The sequence below is a fragment of the Bos javanicus genome, chromosome X (genome assembly GCF_032452875.1).
Source record: "Bos javanicus breed banteng chromosome X, ARS-OSU_banteng_1.0, whole genome shotgun sequence".
Taxonomy (NCBI): Eukaryota; Metazoa; Chordata; class Mammalia; order Artiodactyla; family Bovidae; genus Bos; species Bos javanicus.
Genome location: NC_083897.1, coordinates 83,771,025 through 83,790,711, shown reverse-complemented (window position 1 = coordinate 83,790,711; position 19,687 = coordinate 83,771,025). Strand labels below are relative to the sequence as shown.

Sequence of the window (19,687 nt, the reverse complement as noted above, 5' to 3'; positions counted from 1 at the left end):
ATCTGAGAGGTTCAGAATGAGATTCATTACAAAAGGAAAATTACCCTCCCGCTTACCCCAATCAGGCCTTTCCCTCTGTTCCTGACCCCAGTTAATAGCACCTCCACCTGGTGCTGTCAACTGGTTGCCCAGGCCAGAAACTTTGGACTCATCCTCAACTTCTTTTTACCTCCCACGTCCTGTCACTTACTGTGGTCCCACTATGTAGACAGCTCATATATTAGTCCCTTCTTTTCTGATCCCAAAGGCCACTGACCCAATCTTCTCCAGCCTCGCTGTCTCAAGTTTTACCTAACCTCTCCCACTCGGATTCCCAATTCCTCACTCAACAGACAGAGTAGCATCCTGAAACATAAACCTTGATTAGCCTCCTTCAAGAGTTCCCCACTGGGTTCTGGATAAAGTTCAAGTTCTATCACACTGACCTACAAGTTTCTTCATGATATGGCCCTGACCACTGCTCCACACCCAGTTCTTACTCTCTGTCTGGCACTCTGCTCTCCAGCCAGATATACACTGTTCCTCAAATCTCATGCTTCCATACCTCCTTGACTTTATTTATGTTACTCCTGTCATGATTTTTCCAGTATTTACATGGAATTGTGATGATTTGTACTTGTGGCCTACCTCTTGCCCCCACTTGACCGTGAATTCCTCAAGGGGAAGGAATATATCTAATTTATCTGAAGCCCTGGGTACCTATCAAAGGGCCTGGCCCTTAGAGGCTCATAGTGAGTAAGTGAATGAATGAATAACTGAATGAGTCACTGGATGGTAACCAACTGGATGGGAACCAGTTGTTACCACCAATCCTGATCTTCTTCCAGAGTGCCTATCTCTATAACTGCTGGGCTCCTGGCTCCTCTGTCCAGAATCTCCATGTAAAAGAATATGTTTTACAACCAAGAAACAAAAAGAATTTTCATCCTGTAGCAAACTCTGTGATGTAAAATTTCATACCCCATTTTCCCCTGTAAGCCTCTCAGCTACCAAAATAGTGCCAGGATCAGGGTCCAAAGCAGAGTGGGTTTCATGGCCAGGTTATCCTGGACCCCAGAGAGAAAAGAATAGGATAAAATAAAACTGGGAGTCCCATCAGCCTAAACTGTAAACTTGGTTCTGCCATTTACTGTTGTGTGGCCTTGGATAAGTAATTTCTCTTCTCTGGGCCTCATTTTCCTCATGTGTTACATGAGCACAAGAAAACCTACCTTGTTTATGACAGTCTACTTTGTAATAGCTTACTTATTTATAATCTGCAAATACCTGTGTAAATTTAAAGCCTAATTAGCTCCTGAATGATCCTTAATTCTCTTACATCTTTAGTGGTTAGGGTAGGAGAGGAGAGAATTTAATATGAATAGAATATGATTTCAGAGTAACCATGTGTCCTACCCACCAGTTCATCTCCTAATTTTCCAGAACTGTTACATTTAGGATCTCACAGGGCCCTGCTTCCACTTTCCCTCCCACCTCTTCAACCTTCTTTTTTACTCCCCTTTTGTCCACCACTGAAAATTATATTGACTTGCTTAATCATGGGTCCACTTTGGAGCTTTGTAGGAGAATTTCATTAGTCTCTCTCAACTGGGCGTTTCCCTCTCTTTATACCTATCTCATTCTAGAACTTTCCATCTCCATGAGACTAATGTCTCTTGAGGATTTTGCCAGTGAACACTCAAGGGGGACACCTCTTACCCCTACTCTCTCTTGTGGTCAATTGTGGGTTGGAGATTCACCAGATTTTGTCTTTCAGTCTACAAAGGTAGATCTGACTTTTTTCATTTCAGGGTCTCTAGGGCTTATATTCGGAGAAGGCAATGGCACCCCACTCCAGTACTCCTGCCTGGAAAATCCCATGGATGGAGGAGCCTGGTAGGCTGCAGTCTATGGGGTCGCTGAGTCGGACACAACTGAGCGACTTCACTTTCACTTCTCACTTTCATCCACTGGAGAAGGAAATGGCAACCCACTCCAGTGTTCTTGCCTGGAGAATTCCAAGGACAGGGGAGCTTAGTGGGCTGCCGCCTGTGGGGTCACACAGAGTAGGACACGACTGAAATGACTTAGCAGCAGTAGCAGCAGCAGGGCTTATATTAATCTCCTGGAACTAGAAATCATTGTGGTCAAGTGTCTGCACCTGGTATAGCAATCTGTGCAAGGATAAGAGAGGTGAAAAGTACTATGGCAACTCATTTCCTTATAAGATTTTGGTTGGCTTAGAGACTAGCTGCTTGAAGGCAGGAGCATAGGCAAGAAATCTCTTCCACCTCTAAGAGGAACCCTTCTTTCTTCCTTAACTATTGCATTCACATTTTACCACTATCATTTTAACCTAAGCCACCAACATTGCTTACCTGCATTACCGCAAAGGCCTTCTAAGAGAGACTCCCTGCTTCCTCTTTAGTTCCACAATCCATTCTGCACACAGCAGCCAGAGTGATCTCTCTATGATGTAAGTCAGATATTGCCAGTCTCTTGTTCTATGCCCTCCAATAGCTACTTAACATCATTTGAATCAAAGCCAAAATCCTCACCCTGGCCTTCAAAACCCTGCATAATTTGGCACTTGACTCTCTCAACCTCTGTTCGGAATGTTCTGTACACAGATTGTCACATTGTTGGCTCCTTCTTGTCATTCAAGCCTCTGCTCAAAGTTCAGCACCCCTGAGAGACACTCTCTGGTCACCTTTTCTAAAGCAATCCCTGCCTGTTCCATCTATCCTATCACTCTCTACCTCATCCTGGTTTTAAGGTTTCTCCTTCTTGGATCTTACTGATAGCTATAATTTACTTATTGACTTATTTACCTATTTATTATTTGTCCCTGCTCCATGAGGACAGGGACCTTATCTATCTAAATCTATGCCATATTCTTAACATCTATTATAGTGTCTTGTAGGGCATTGATGATGTTGTTATTGTTCAGTTGCTAAGCTGTAGCTGACTCTTTGCAACCCCATGGACTGCAGCATGCCAGGTTTTCCTGTCCTTCTCTATCTCCCAGAGATCACTCAAACTCATGTCCATTGAGTCAAAGAGGCCATCCAACCATAGCATCCTCTGTCGCCCCCTTCTCTTCCTGCCCTCAATCTTTCCCAGCATCAGGGTCTTTTCCAATGAGTCAGTTCTTCACATCAGATGGTCAAAGTACTAGAGCTTCAGCTTCATCATCAGTCCTTCCAGTGAATATTCAGGACTGATTTCCTTTAGGACTGACTGGTTTGATCTCCTAGCAGTCTAAGGGACTCTCAAGAGTCTTCTCCAGCACCACAATTTGAAATCATCAATTTTTTGATGCTCAGCCTTGTTTATGGTCCAACTCTCACATCTGTATAACTACTGGAAAAACCTTAGCTTGAACCATACAGACTTTTGTCAGCAAATTGATGTCTCTGCTTTTTAATATGCTGTCTAGGTTTATCATAGCTTTCCTTCCAAGGCTGCAGTCAATTTCTGCAGTAATTTTGCAGCCCAAGAAAATAAAACCTGTCACTGCTTCCACTTTTTCCCCTTCTATTTGCCATGAAATAATGGGACTGGATGCCATGATCTTAGTTTTTTGATGTTGAGTTTCAAGCCAGTTTTTTCATTCTCCCTTTTTACCATTATCAAGAGGCTCCTTAGTTCCTTCCTCTTCACTTTCTGCCATTAGAGTGGTATCATCTACATATCTGAGGTTGTTTATATTTCTTCTGGTAATCTTGATTCTAGCTTATGATTCATTCAGCCCAGCATTTCTCATGATGTACTCTGCATATAAGTTAAATAAGCAAAGTGACAATTTTCCACAGTTTGTTGGGATCCATACAGTCAAAGGCATTAGTGTAGGCAATGAAGCAGATGTTTTCCTGGAATGCCCTTGCTTTCTCTGTGATCCAATGAATTTTGGCAATTTGATCTCTGGTTCCTCTACCTTTTCTAAATGGAGCTTGTACATTTGAAAGTTTTTGGTTCACATACTGCTGAAGCCTTGGTTGAAAAATTTTGAGCATAACCTTACTAGCATGTAAAATGAGCACAGTTATATGGTAGTTTGAACATTCTTTGGCATTGCCCTTCTTTGGAATTGGAATGAAAACTGACCTTTTCCAGTCTTGTGGCCACTGCTGAGCTTTCCAAATTTACTGACACATTGAGTGTAGCACTTAAATTGCATCATCTTTTAGGATTTGAACTAGCTCAGCTGGAATTCCATCATCTCCACTAGTTTTGTTCATAGTAATGCTTCCTAAGGCCCACTTGACTTCACACTCCAGGATGTCTGGTTCTAGGTGAGTGACCACACCATCATGGTTTTCTGGGTCATTAAGACCTTTCTTGTATACTTCTGTGTATTCTTGCCATCTCTTCTTAATCTCTTCTGCCTCTGTTAGGTCCTTACCGTTTCTGTCCTTTATTGTGCCCATCCTTGCATGAAATGTTCCTTTGCTATCTCCAATTTTCTTGAAGAGATCTCACATCTTTTGCATCCTATTGTTTTCCCCTATTTCTTTGCATTGTTCATTTAAGAAGGCCTTCTTATCTCTCCTTGCTATTCTCTGGGACTCTGCTATATCTTTCCCTTTCTCCTTTGCTTTTTGCTTCTTTTCTTTCCTCAGCTATTTGCAAGCACTCCTCAGACAATCATTTGTCCTTCTTGCATTTCTTTTTCTTTGGGATGGTTTTGGTCACTGCCTCCTATATGATGTTATGAAACTCAATCCATAGTTCTTCAGGCACTCTATCAGATCTAATCCCTTGAATCTATTTATCACTTCCACTGTATAATCATAAAGGATTTGATTTAGGTCATACCTGAATGGTTTAGTGGTTTTCCCTACTTTCTTCAATTTAAGCCTGAATTTTGCAATAAGGAGTTCATGATCTGGGCCACAGTCAGCTCCTGGTCTTGTTTTCGCTGACTGTATAGAGCTTCTCTATCTTCAGCTGCAAATAACATAATGAGTCTGATTTCTGTATTGACCATCTGGTGATGTCCATATATAGAGTCGTATCTTTAGTTGTTGGAAAAGGGTGTTTGCTATGACCAGTATGTTCTCTTAACAAAACTCTGTTAGTCTTTGCCCTGCTCTATTTTGTACTCCAAGGCCAAACTTGCCTTTTATTCTGGGCATCTCTTGACTTCCTACTTTGGCACCCCAATCCCTGATGATGCAAAGAACATCTTTTTTTGTGTGTTAGTTCTAGAAGTTGTGGTAGGTCTTCATAGAACCAGTCAACTTCAGCTTCTTTAGCATCAATGGTTGGGGCATAGACTTGGATTACTGTGATGTTGAATGGTTTGCCTTGGAAATGACCTGAGATCATTCTGTCATTTTTGAGATTGCACCCAAGTACTGCATTTTGGACTCTTTTGTTGACTATAAGAGTTACTCCATTTCTTCTAAGAGAATCTTGCCCTCAGTAGTAAATATAATGGTCATCTGAACTAGAGCCACCCATTCCCATTAATTTTAGTTCACTGGTTCCTACACTGTTGATGTTCACTCTTGCCATCTCCTGCTTGACCATGTTCAATTTACCTTGATTCATGGACTTGACATTCCAGGTTCCTATGCAATATTGTTCTTTACAACATCAGGCTTACTTTTACCACCAGACATATCCACAACTGTGTGTCATTTCTGCTTTGGCCCAGCTGCTTCATTCTTTCTGGAGAGCTATTAGTAATTACTCTCTGCTCTTCCCCAGTAGCATATTGGATGACTTCTGACCTGGGAGACTCATCCTCCAGGATCATGTTTTTTTGCTTTTTCATACTGTTCATGGGGTTCTCGTGGCAGGAATATTGCAGTGGGTGGCCATTTCCTCCTCCAGTTGACCACATTTTGTCAGAACTTTTCACTATGACCCATCCATCTTGGGTGGCCCTGCATAGCATGGCTCATAGCTTCATTGAGTTACACAAGCCCCTTCACCATGACAAGGCTGTGATCCACGGAGGAGAGGGTGCTCTATAAATATTTTCAATGAGTTAATTTATAATATTCTTTACCATTTAAAATATTTTTGTGTGTTGCAATTTTTTACAAAATATATGAACTTGGGATTATTACTATCCTAGGCTTATGGATGCAGAAAGTGAGTTTTGAAAGATTATGGGTAATGTCCAATGTTACATAATCAATAAATAGGGGAAGGGAGCCCTATTGGAACTTGAGCTTTCCAATTCCAAATAGTGCTTTTTCCACCAACATACCTTACTTCTAATCTGGCTGATGCTATGCCAAGGATGGTATGTTCCAAGCAAATGCTGACTGATTCTATGATAATTCTTATTGTCAGGCCTTGGAACAGTACTGTGACCTGCACAGACTGCCTCCAATCTCCTGACTTGGAGGTGCTCTTATTCTATGATAATGACATGAACCAGAGGAGTCAGTCAGTGGAGTGGGAGAAAGTAGTGTGGAGTGGGCAGTCAGGAGTCTGAGCTCCTAAGCTCCACTTTGCTCTCGACATGTACCTCATTTTCCTTTTCTGTGGGCCTCCATGTGCTTTTCTGTAAAATGGGTAGATTGAACTTGCTGACTTCAAGGATTCCTTCTGATTCTAATATTTTGTGGGGCTCTGCAATGCCTTAATTTCTTCTCTCTTTCTTTTACAGTGCTTCCCATTGCTTCAAGGGAGGAAGAATGCCGGTAAGTGTGTAAGGTGGGGCTCACACGTAGCGTGCAATAGCACTGAGCTTCTCAGTGATCCTCACAGATGAGCTGATCAGGTGTCTGGGCTTGGAGCTGATGTCCTAGTGCCGAAGCTGAGATGTCCTCTGTCTCCCTCCAGTGGGCATTTCCCAAGCTCCTTTCCCAAAGTCCACTTCTGAGGTCTTTTGAGGTGAATGAGCATGCAGACCTTCTGTGTTTCTCAGATGGATGATTTTCTCCAGTCAGGGAACCAGGGGAAGGTCTCCCTATAGAGCTATCAGCAAGTGGCCGCCACCCATATGCTTCCCTTTTTCTCAGATGCTTTCTTTTCACTAAAAAGTATATAAGGCATGGGAGATATGTTGGGAAAGGGAGCAGGTAAGAAGAGGTGAAGGAAAGAGACTTGGCATTTGGAGTTCGATATCTGATATTTCCAATGCTTACTTCATTTGGAAATCTACCAAGAGAGTCAGTTAGGACTAAAGGGATGTACATAGCCTTGAGGGAGAAAAATCCCTGTCTTTCCTCTGCTGCAAATTTCTTTGCTTAACTGTCTTCTGCCTCTGGTGTCCCACTTAGGTGTGAACAAGTGGGTGGCATTCTGGAGCACCTACCTTCCATTGAAGAGGACACAGTTGTTTAGAGATGACTGCTTTGGGGAGAAAGAGAAAGAAAGATATTGGCCAGAAATGAATTTGCTGCCAGAGCCTGGACTCCTGGCATCAACTGGGCTTTTCTGAGGTCATCTAGGTCATCCTCTTGGCTCCAACCTGACCTCAGCCATTTCCACTGGCTACAGTTTTTCATCAGGATGAGCTCAGGACTTGAATTAGCATGGCTGCTAGATGGCAGTTAGGGTTGGGGCTCAGGGAAGCAGAAAGACACCAATTAAGAACTGGGATGCTAAGAGCCTGCACAGAGCATCTTGGTAAGATGTTGGAATAGACAACAGGAGCCCTTGCTCCTGAGGACCTCCCCAGGTCACTGGTCTTACAAGGAGGCAGAGAAGGGATCTGGTGACCTTCTAAGGGCTTTTCCACCTTAGGACCCTGAGTTCTTGGGTGGTGGCTGCTCAAAAGGAAGAGCCAGCAGGGAGAAGTGTTTATTTGCATTGCCCTGACAGCAGATGAGAGGGGACCCGTTGTGGAGCAGGAACACTGCTTTGATCAGCATGCAGCATGCATCTGTTTCTCTCTACTACCTCCCTCTCCCCAACCTTCCCCATCTCCTTCCAGAGCTTCTTGCTGAACACAGTTCCTACTTTGCAACAGAGACTTCTGGGGGCACAATATATGTGGGCTGCCCATAGTGGGGAAAGGACAAACTTCTCTATTTCAGAGACACCAGCTGCAAAGGCTAAAAAGAAACCCTCAGGTCCTGAAATAATGACCTTTCCCAGAAAAAAGCACTGGCAGAAGTTGCCAGGTTGCCTCATTAGATTGTCTGTGCCAGGCTGAGTTGCCAGGGCTGCATCCCGGGAGGGTGGGCACCAGGTGGCTTGAGTGGTCTGTGTTTTCTAGAGGAAAGAGGAGTGTCTTTAAGAGGATAGGGCCAGGCAGAAGAAGTTGTCACCTACAGAACTGAGCTAGAACTGACTTTTGTGCTGCTTCTCTAGGTTAAAGTTTGAAAATGTCTATTTAAGGACAAATGTGAACACATTGCCTTAGGCTGATTGAAAGCCAATCTGGAACAAATTAAGAGTTTATGTGGATATGGCAGTGGAAGCAGCAAGACACCAAAAATCAAAGGACCTGGATTGTAGTCCTAATTTCATAAGCAATTCACTGTGTGGGCCCAGGCATGGAACTTCCTCTCTCTGGACCAGTGTCCACATCTATAAAATGGAGCTTACTTCATGGGGTTCTTGCATGGAGTGTAAGAAATGGTGCATTAAAAATATCAAAGTTCTGAGCAAAAATGATTATTTTTGAGGTATAGCTCAGGGAGGGAGAGAACTCTTGATTTATTATTGATTTTGGGGGATGAGGTTATGCTTTCACCTGTTTTAAAATTCAAGAGATATGAAAATACAAAATCTCCCTATGCCTATCTCTTCACCACTCAGCAATCCTCTCTGATATGACCAATGTTACCAGCTTCTTGGGCCCTTGATGAGTTTAGAAGCTCTTAAAGAAAGGGAGCTGTACTAGCCAGGAGTTCAGTGGAGGCTATAGATGCCTGCTTTGGGGTCAGATTGAGGGGAATGTGCCAAGAGGGCAATGAATAAGGAATTGCAGGGCAGCAAATGTGAAATAAGCATTTGGGAATCAAGAAGCCTGGGATCTAGTCTTGACTGCACAACTCATGTTTGAAGGATCTTAAGAACCTTCCCCTCTCTGACTCTCAATGTTCTATCTGTACACTGAGCCTGTTCTGTTCTCATATGCCATTCTTGTAAGTTTCCACCAGAGTAGAATGGAAATAGTGAAGGGGAGGACTGACCAGGGACCTTTTAGAGAAGAAAAAGCCAAGACATTGACTCAAAGCTGATGACTGAGTATGCTTTGCATATGTAATCGTCTTCCTATTAAGATTAGTCAATCAAAGGTTTCTCTGTCATGCTACTGCTTCTCTCCTAGTGGTTTCATGGACAGAGCAAATCTTTGGTGCCATCTGCACAGGAGAACATTCAGTTCAGTTCAGTTCAGTTCAGTCACTCAGTCGTGTCCGACTCTTTGTGACCCCATGAATTGCAGCACACCAGGCCTCCCTGTCCATCACCAACTCCCGGAGTTCACCCAAACTCATGTGCATCGAGTTGGTGATGCCATCCAGCCATCTCATCCTCTGTCATCCCCTTTTCCTCCTGCCCCCAATCCCTCCCAGCATCAGGGTCTTTTCCAATGAGTCAACTCTTTGCATGAGGTGGCCAAAGTATTGGAGTTTCAGCCTCAGCATCAGTCCTTCCAATGAACACCCAGGACTGATCTCCTTTAGGATGGACTGGTTGGATCTCCTTGCAGTCCAAGGGACTCTCAAGAGTCTTCTCCAGCACCACAGTTCAAAGGCATCAACATTAGGAACATCTAACTGGCTTCAACATATATAATGCTGCCCAGGCCCAGGAGGATGGCTTGAATGACCTTTGATGATCCTGCTATCATGGCCCAAGCATCCACTAACACAATATTCTCCAAGTTTCACTTATTGGTGAACCAACTTCACAGTTTTTGCCATCGTTTCATCCTGTGCAGTATGTATTTACTGTGTTTCTTTACTTCAGACTGATTTTAAACTATAACCTCACTTCAGTGTAGGAGACCCGGGATCCCTGGGTCAGGAAGGTCCCCTGGAAAAGGAAACAGCAACCCACTCCAGTATTCTCACCTGGAAAATTCTATGGACAGAGGAGCCTGGTGGGCTACGGTCCACAAGGTCACAAAAGAGTTGGACACGACTCAGCAACTAAACCACCACCAAGCTGTAAATATCTATGAAATGAGGGATTGAGATACTGGTTACAGCTTTCCTAATACATAATGAATTCACATATATCTATCGTAATTCAAAATATTGATATATCACTCCAAATCACCCCTTGCATATATACCAAGCATTGGAAACCACAGGTGGTGATTATACAAACTGTCAGGTCAAACGGGCCTTTAGGCCTCTGTGGCTCACTCCAAGACTTGCTGAATGCTCCCGGGCTCCCTACAGCACTCCATACTCCTTATTCCTATTACTTAAGAATGAATTGCTCCTGAGATGGAAATAAGTTCTGGAGCCTAAAAGGAGCCCCTTCCCTCCAAACAAATTCTGACCTGAACCATTCTGAACTGCCTCACAGGTACTGAAGTGAGAACACTTGACCAGAGTACCAGAAGTTCTAGGTTCCCATTTTGTCTCTGTCTTTGACCAGTTGTGTGACCTTGGGCCTGTCCCTCCCCCTCTCTCGGCCCTAGTGTTCCCAATTATAAAGTGAAGTGCTTGGTCCAAATGAACTCTAAGGTATCTTGCTGCTCTGAATGAAATTTAATGACTTCTTGACTTATAGAACCTATACTTCTGTTTAACCCATTAGTTCCCCTTCCCAGCATCCCACAGAGATGAGAAGCCTGCTGACCTTCCCTCCCACTGCCCTACACCAAATCCTCCCTGAGGCCCCCTGTTCCCAGTGCACAAGACTTTTTTTCTTGCCTATAGCCATTTGGGACTTCTCTCCAAGCTCCTGTTGAAATGGCTGAGGTGACCTGGTGAGGGGGTGGGGATAATAGTTGGCCTGTAACAAGAGTCCTGGTTCCCCAACCCACCTGGCTTCAGCCTGGCTGCAGGTTTGGCCTGAACACCAGACTTCATCCATCAGATGCCCCAGACCTGTCCCTCCAGCTCTGGGAGAGCAGAGAAGACTAGTTTAAAAGGGAGAAAACAGAAACAAAGACATTTATTTAAGTTGCTATTAAACATCACTTCTAAGGCTCAAGAGGAGAGTATACCAAAACATTGAGCCTATGAAAATTACCAGAATAATAATAATTAGCTCCATTTCTTTTGAAAAAGACCAAAAAATTATTGTAACTAATTCTTGACAGATCTGGCCCATTTAACATTTGCCTTTTGATGAAGAACACTGGCAGGCCATAGCTTATCTAGCAATTGACAGATATTTTACCCAGCAACTTGGAGTAGTATAAAAATCGACTGAGTTAGTGGGTTCCTGGAATTGATTATCATTTGAGACAGGAAATCTTTCAACTGTGGTCTACAGTGAATTCAGCCAAGGTAAATAACATTGGACTATGGGTTGAAAATTCCAAGATCTAATCCCCAATCTGACATTAACTCCTTCTGTGACCTTGAGTTAGTTGTCTCCCCTGCCTGAGCCACAATTTCCATGTATGAAAAATAAGAAAGTTGAACTAGAAGGTCTCAAGATCATCTGTACTATACTCTGTGTCATCCTCCACCCCTTGTTCCTGCCAGAGTCAGACTGAAAGAAGGGAGAGGCAAGGATAGGGTCAGAGGAAAGGGCAATTTCAAGATGTTTTTTGGGATAAGGAAAGGATTTCCAGACCCATAGAGGAAAGTCTAATAGCTTCTTTTGGGGTCAAAAGGGGATGGGAATTCCAGGTCCCCGATGCTTGCTTTCAGGAATGCAAAATAGAAAGCCAGGGTTACAGATGGGCCAGGCAAATGTCCTGATGCACAGCTGAGTTGACCACTTTTGCAGCCTGGGCCAATCCAGAAGATCAGAATAAGGGCTGTGTGGCACAGGACAGCTACCCACAGGCTGGGTGGAGGAATGGGAATTGCAAATGAAATGACAGATCTGGAAAGGACCTGAGAAGTGTTATTGGACACTTCTACCAGGAATTCACATGAATCCTTCAAACTCAACACTAAAAGTCATAGTTCTTCATCATTCTCCTGGAAACCTTCTCCTTCTCTAGGATTCTTTTTCTTGTTGAATGTACTATCATCCACCCTGTAACTCAACAAGAATCATGGAAATTGCCTGGGCTCCTCCCTCTCTTACTGGCTACCATCCAGTCACCAAATCATGCCCATGAATCTTCTCTGTAATGTTTCTCAAATCTGTCCCTTCTTTTCCACCCACACCATCATAGTCCTCCATTTTGGCCCTTAAGAGCTCTGTCATGGATGGTTTCTATGGTTCCTAACTGGTCTCCCTGACAGCTTGCTTTCCCTTCCGGTCCACCTCCCATACTGCTGTCAGAGTTCTCTCTTTAAAAGAAAAATTTGGTCATGCTCAAAAACCTTTGATTGTTCCCTACCTTTGGTCAAAATCCAGATTTTTTGCATTGGCAACTAAGGTTCTTCACAACTTAATGACCTATCTTTCTTTCTCCGTCTGCCACCACACCCACACATTTCTGAGCCTCGTGGGACAGTATTTCCCATATGCATACAATGAACTCTCATATTGGACTCTCCACTGCATGTATCTTTGCCAGCCCCCCTACTTGGCTTGTCAAGCCATCTTCTGGTTCTCTGGACAAACCCATCTTGTCGATATCTCTATTATAACACAACATGCTGTTCTGCATTTGCTTCTTTTCTTTTCTGTATATCCCATGGTTCATGAGTTGTTGGTGTACAAGAGCTACATCTGACTGACCTCTATATTCCCAGAACTAAGTAAGCACAGGGCCTCACATAAACAATGAATCTGCAAGGACTGCCATTTATTTTTGATGGCATAGTGAAAGAACTGCTGGTAATTAGACTAGTGACTTCTTTCTCAGCAGACATTCTTCCCTATCTTTTCAGCTCTGAACTAGCTATTACAGATCAACACAGAGCCCCCACTGGCTCCAGATGGCAAATTGTCTTGAGACAAGGCTTTGAGGGGCTAAGAGTTGCAGTCAATGGTACAGATCCATGTAAAACACATTTCCACCAAACCCTTGAAACTTGGAGGTTGCCTACATCTCAAGACAAGAAGGGCACTTAAAGACCATATTTATATTAACTGGTAGCTTACAAACTGAGTTCTGAGGAACTCTAGAGTTCCCAGAGATTCACTGGGAGATATGAGGGGAGGACAGAGCTGCAGGGTTGCTTCACTCAACCAAATCTACTTCACCTCTTGGAGGTTCCATAAAGGTTTCATTTGGAGACTGAAGTTGGTCACATAAAAGTAAATATTGGTGACTACTGCTCTAGTCATGTGGTCAATTGCTAACAGGCTCCCTTTTTACCATTCCTGCTATATATCCACTCAGGCTCAGTCCAAACTCCAGGTATGGTCAAGCATTCCTTTTCATTCTGTACTCAGTTGAAAGTCCTTCTTTATGTGAAGCCAGAATCTTCCTCACAACTTCCACCCAGTGGTCTTGTTTTCACCCCTTGCAGTCTCATGGAAGTTGTTATATTCCTCCTCTCTATGACCAATCTGCTGGCGCTTAGAATTTCCCAAAGTCTGAGATGGAAGGAACCTTGTAGCTCATACAGTCTAATGTTCCCACTGCAATTGGTGAAACTGAAGCTCAGAGTAGGTAGGTCATCTGAAAAACAGAAGACGGCACTTAGTAGTAAAACTGAGACTAGAACCCAAGTCCCCACTCTTGTATAGTATCCTCCTAGAATCTGTCTTTCCAGAGAGCGAACAGCACCAGCTCCCAATTTCTCACAGCCCTGATGATTCTCCCCTAAACTTGCTCCAGACTGACAGTACCCAAGGGCTGAAGATCAGTAGCTCAGCTGATAAAAGTTCCATGGCAACCTGGTTTTGATCAGCCTGGGGTAAGGGCAAAAGCAAAGAACAAACAGGCATCAGAACCAGCGTTGGCTGCTTCCTCATCACAGCCTGGACGCTGTTCTCCTCTTTCCATGGGACTAAAATTCCATCCCAACAGCCCTCCTCCCATGGCAGGGCAGCCAAGGGGCAGCTTTCAGAGGCCCCTTCTGACCTGTTTGCTAGAGGGTCCCTGCTGTGTGACTCTCCACATCCCCAAACCAGAAACAGGAAGAGTTGGTTTGGTTTATGTTTCAAGAGGAAAAATGAAAACATAGGAAGTAGGGCTCCTGAGAACAGAGGCTTCCAACTCTGTGTCATGTGCCCCTGGAGCAGGATATTCCAGGGAATACATTCCACCAGGGAAGGGAAAGGCCTCCTTACTGAAAACAAAACACAAAGCCCTTCAAGGTTTGGAAAAATAAAAAGGCCAAAAGGGACTCTTAAGGAGTGGAGGAGAAACCGTTTCAGAATATCCAATGCTCCCCACCTCCCCCTTCTGCCACTTGGCGCTATTATACTTTGACCTCACTGCTGTTATCAGCACATCTGGACCCCAGAGATGCCCTGCTCCCTTTAACCTATGGCCCCAGAGAAAGTCGGAGCACCTTTTCTTGTTTCCCTGAAGATCATCAAAGTAGGCTGGCATGCAGAACCTTTCTCTAAAACAAAGGAAAAAAAGCAGAATGAATAATGAGTTCATTAATCCATTAACAGAGCATGCAAATGGCAGAACAACATTCAAACTTTATGAAACACATGCTTCTTGTCTTGAGAAAGCCATCAAAAACAGGGAAGCACTTTACCAGTCCCTAAATATCTCTCACAGGATAACTACTTCATCAACCTACATAAGCAGCTGTAAGCTTGCCTGATTTTCTCTCCTCTCAGCTCTCTGTTCCTGGGATGTGGATGCCATCTTGTTTCTCAATCACAGTCACCAAAAGGTCTTTTAGGAAGTAAAAAACCTTTGAGAATCCCTGGTGTCCTTTCCAGTTCTGGTTTCTGGGCTGAGGAACATGCCTACTTCACAGCTAGTTGGCAGGGTTGAAGTGTGGATCACCTGGGTGCCAAAGAAACATGGTCCTGCAAAGCAAACAATTCTGGCTACAGAGCTTCTATATGTGTCATGTGTGTGAATGCATGCACACACATGACCTCTTTACCAAAATCTTGACCTTCACCACACAAAAGCCTACTACTGTCTGTTGCTTTTCAATGGTATCTCTGTCCCCCTGGGCTAGAGGTAAGCAGAAGATTTTCCCAGAAGATGTTTCCAAGAGCATCTGCTTGGAATAGCTCATTCTCCCTAAAAGATCTGAGGGGAGGGAAACATCATTTTTAAATTAAAACAAGCATAAATGTAGGTAATGGAATAGCATGCAAAATTTACACGAATTTGTAAGATAAATATAGAGACGTCCAGGAAATTTCTCACTTGTGACTGGCTACATGGACTTCCGTGGCTCCTCAGGGCTGTGCAGGGAATGACTTCATCCTGTTCAGTTGTTTGGGGGTACTATGGTGCAAAAGTTTGAGAAGCACTCACTAAGCAGGTAGGTTCCCTGAGGGTAGAAACTTTGTCTCATTCCCCTCTGTATCCTCATGCTTAATACATAGCCTCAGATATGTATATCATATCTAATATATCAGATATCATATTGATATCATATCAAATATAAATAACCTCAGATATTCAGATGACACCACCCTTATGGATAAAATAAAGAAGAAATAAAGAGCCTCTTGATGAAAGTGAAAGAGGAGAGTGAAAAAGTTGGCTTAAAACCCAACATTCAGAAAACGACATCATGGCATCCGGTCCCATCACTTCACGGGAAATAGATGGGGAAACAGTGGAAACAGTGTCAGACTTTATTTTTCTGGGCTCCAAAATCACTGCAGATGGTGATTGCAGCCATGAAATTAAAACACACTTACTCCTTGGAAGGAAAGTTATGACCACCCTAGATAGCATATTGAAAAGCAGAGACATTACTTTGCCAACAAAGGTCCGTCTAGTTAAGGCTATGGTTTTTCCAGTGGTCATGTATGGATGTGAGAGTTGGACTGTGAAGAAAGCTGAGCGCCGAAAAATTGATGCTTTTGAACTGTGGTGTTGGAGAAGACTCTTGAGAGTCCCTTGGACTGCAAGGAGATCCAGCCAGTCCATTCTAAAGGAGATTGGTCCTGGGTGTTCTTCAGAAAGAATGATGCTAAAGCTGAAACTCCAGTACTTTGGCCACCTCATGCGAAGAGTTGACTCATTGGAATAGACCCTTATGCTGGGAGGGATTGGGGGCAGGAGGAGAAGGGGACGACAGAGGATAAGATGGCTGGATGGCATCACTGACTTGATGGACGTGAGTTTGAGTGAACTCTGGGAGTTGGTGATGGACAGGGAGGCCTGGCGTGCTGGAGTCCATGGAGTTGCAAAGAGTTGGACACGACTGAGCAACTGAACTAAACTGAACTGAATACATAGCCAGCCACAGAGACAGTGTTTGAGGGCTATTTGCTTTATCCTTCCATCCACCCATCCACTTATGCGTCATTCCCAAGATGCCAGTGAAAAAAGTAGTTTAAGGTTGATGCAAAGGGCTCGGTTTCTGAAGAATTCGGACATCTCTGGGTCTGATGTCTGACTCTGTCACTTATCAACTTTCTGAGCCTCAGTTGTCTCCGTTTGAAAGTAAAGATCCAAATACCCAATTCTTGGTTTGTTGTGGGAACTAAGTGTGATAGTGGGAGTGAGACAGCTCAATAAGCTCCCAAAGTGAAGGTGTTAGTCAATCAGTCATGTCTGATTCTTTGCGACCCCATAGACTGTATAGCCTACCAGGCTCCTCTGTCTATGGGATTCTCCAGGAAAGAATACTGGAGAGGGTAGCCATTCCCTTCTCCAGGGGATTTTCTGGACCCAGGAATCACTTTCAGGCAATATACAAATAATAGTTATTAAATGATTATGAAAATTACCACCATGACCAGTCCAAGCAAGAGAGTGGGGGGAGGGAGAGATGTTTTCTCCAGTCCAGAAGTCTGATTTGAGATTTAAGAAGGCAGGAGCTGAGATCTCAGGAATGAGCCCCTGGGCCTCTGGGATGGGGAAGGCCCAGGTTAACTATCTTTGCTCTGGAGCCCCACCCCCACTCCAGGGAGCCAGTGTATAGAGGCCAAAGGGCAACTTTGGGTGGAGTGATGGAAGTATCAGATGTGCTTCTGTTCACCTCCCCGTCTTCAAAGACCAGATGTGCTGCTTTCTCCTATTGGCCAATGAGCCCCTTGAAGGCCTGGCTCACAAGGGTCGTTTGTCAGTAGGGTGAAAGTTGCAGTCAGGCACAATGGCTTGGTGGCTAACAGCTCTGTGACCTTGGGCAACTATCTTCTTCTCGGCCCTGACTTCCCAATCATTAAAATGAAGGAATTGGATAGAGCAGCTACTAAGGCCTTTCCATCTCTCACACACTATGGTTGTGTGACACTTAATTGAATAGGTGTTTGACCTTGTTTTTCCAAAAATGTGAGCAATCTGATCATCTGATAGTTTGACACTGATCCTGGACCTTAGGGAAAAGCAGTGTGGGAGGCCTGGCTGGGCCCCCTTCTGTATGCAAAGCCTCCTGGTCCCCATGGCTCCTTCTGCTCAAGTGTGGCTGGACTGGCCCACCCCCAGAGCCATTCGTGATCATGTTCCAGGTGAGGGGCAAGTGGGTGAAGCAGGTGTTTCCCAAGGCTGGGACTCAGGCCTAGGTAGCTCACAATATAAAATGAAGAAAGGAAAGAAAACAGGAAATCCTGCCCATTTTATGTACTTAATTGTTCAGGAAGAATTCCTTCTAGTCAGCACAGTTGTCTCAGAAGTTACTGACACCTGCTGAGCTGGAGTGCTGCTGGGGTCCCTGGGATTCACAGACTCCCACTTCCATCTCAGTCTGTTCAGACCTTTGCCATTCTTTGAAACTCAAGTCAAATAGTATGTCCTCCAACCTTTAAGTCTCTTGCATACTGTGTATACTTGTCTTAGAGAATGGATCATGTTCTGCCTTGTACTGGAGTATTTCCTTCACATGCTGTGCTGTGCTTAGTCGCTCAGTCACGTCCAGCTCTTTGCAACCCCATGGACTATAGCCCACCGGGCTCCTCTGTCCATGAGGATTCTTCAGGGAAGAACACTGGAGTGGGTTGCCATGCCCTCCTTCAGCATTGCAGGTGGATTCTTTACCTTTGGAGCCACCAGAGAAGCCCAAGAATACTGGAGTGGGAAGCCTATCCCTTCTCCAGGGGATCTTCCCAACCCAGGAATAGAACTGGGGTCTCCTACGTTGCAGGCAGATTCTTTACCAGCTCAGCTACCAGGGAAGCCCATTTCCTTCACATACTGGTTAAGAATCATTCTCAGAGGAAAATCCTTAATGAATATCTGGATATAAGATAGAGAGCCAAAGTCCCATTAATCTTCACTCCCATTTTCCAAGTTAGCCACCGTTAAGAAGTTATTCTAGTAGCTTCCCAGAAAGGTTCTATTATCAAGGTTATTGAAAATCTGAGAGAGCATGAGGCTTTGGAGGGAGCAGTAGCTCTGAAGATTAAACACCTGGGTTTGTCTCTCAGCTCTCCACTCAGCTAGGGTCAATTCTCTCCTATCTTTGACTCTCAGTCCTTTGCTCTGTAAAATGGGATAACAGTTCCTCACCTGCTATCTCACATCATTGTTGTAAGGACCAAGTGAGACAAAATCACTAAAAGTGTTTGGACAACTGTAAAGGATGCTCTATTTATCTCCGTGCTGGTCTCTGTAACTTGACTGTCAGCACATTGAAAACAGAAATCTTGGCCCATCCAGGGTTGGGTCCCCATTGCCCCTAGTTCTGATGACTTGTCTGGAACAGGCAGGGGGTCACTCTTGGAAGGGATGGGGGTCAGGCATGGAGCTCAAGCCCAGGGGCTGTACTACACCTAGAGGAGTTGGTGCTTTGCTGCTTCCTGGGTTCTAGACAGACACTTCCCTGAGCTTCCTCTGGAATCAAGCTCAACCTCAAACAAGGGAACCATTTTTCTAAAGTCACTTGGCTTTTAAAAGAGACACAGATGTGTAGAACAGTCTTTTGGACTCTGTGGGAGAGGGAGAGGGTGGGATGATTTGGGAGAATAGCATTGAAACATGTATAATTTCAAATATGAAACGAATCACCAGTCCAGGTTCGATGCATGATACAGGATGCTTGGGGCTGGTGCACTGGGATGACCCAGAGGGATGGTACGGGGAGGGAGGTGGGAGAGGGGTTCAGGATGGGGAACATGTGTACACCTGTGGCGGATTCATTTTGATGTATGGCAAAACCAATACAATATTGTAAAGTAATTAGCCTCCAATTAAAATAAATAAATTTACATTAAAAAAAAAATAAAGTCACTTGGCTTTTAACATGCTGACCCACTTTGTAAAGCTCCCAGTTCCTCAGATTCTGGCCCAAAGTCCTGTTTTCTGGGTTCTCAGCACACACACACACACATTCATATCAGTTCAGTTCAGTTCAGTTCAGTTCAGTCGCTCAGTCATGTCCGACTTGGCGACCCCATGAATCGCAGCACACCAGGCCTCCCTGTCCATCACCAACTCCCGGAGTTCACTCAGACTCACGTCCATCAAGTCAGTGATGCCATCCAGCCATCTCATCCTCTGTCATCCCCTTCTCCTCCTGCCCCCAATCCCTCCCAGCATCAGAGTCTTTTCCAATGAGTCAATTCTTCGCATGAGGTGGCCAAAGTACTGGAGTTTCAGCTTTAGCATCATATACATAGATACAAATGAGAGAGAGAGAGAAGTGGTCAAGAAAATTCA

General features: G+C 44.3%; 1 protein-coding gene across 2 annotated transcripts in view; it reads left to right on the top strand.

The window, feature by feature from the left end:
* STARD8 (StAR related lipid transfer domain containing 8) overlaps positions 1-19,687 on the top strand; it is an 81,894-nt gene that overhangs the window by 8,679 nt on the left and 53,528 nt on the right. For both annotated transcript variants that reach the window (XM_061409845.1, XM_061409847.1), the window contains exon 2: positions 6,608-6,641. In XM_061409845.1, coding sequence (XP_061265829.1) covers positions 6,608-6,641 — 34 coding nt within the window. The remainder of the gene's footprint in view (positions 1-6,607; positions 6,642-19,687) is intronic.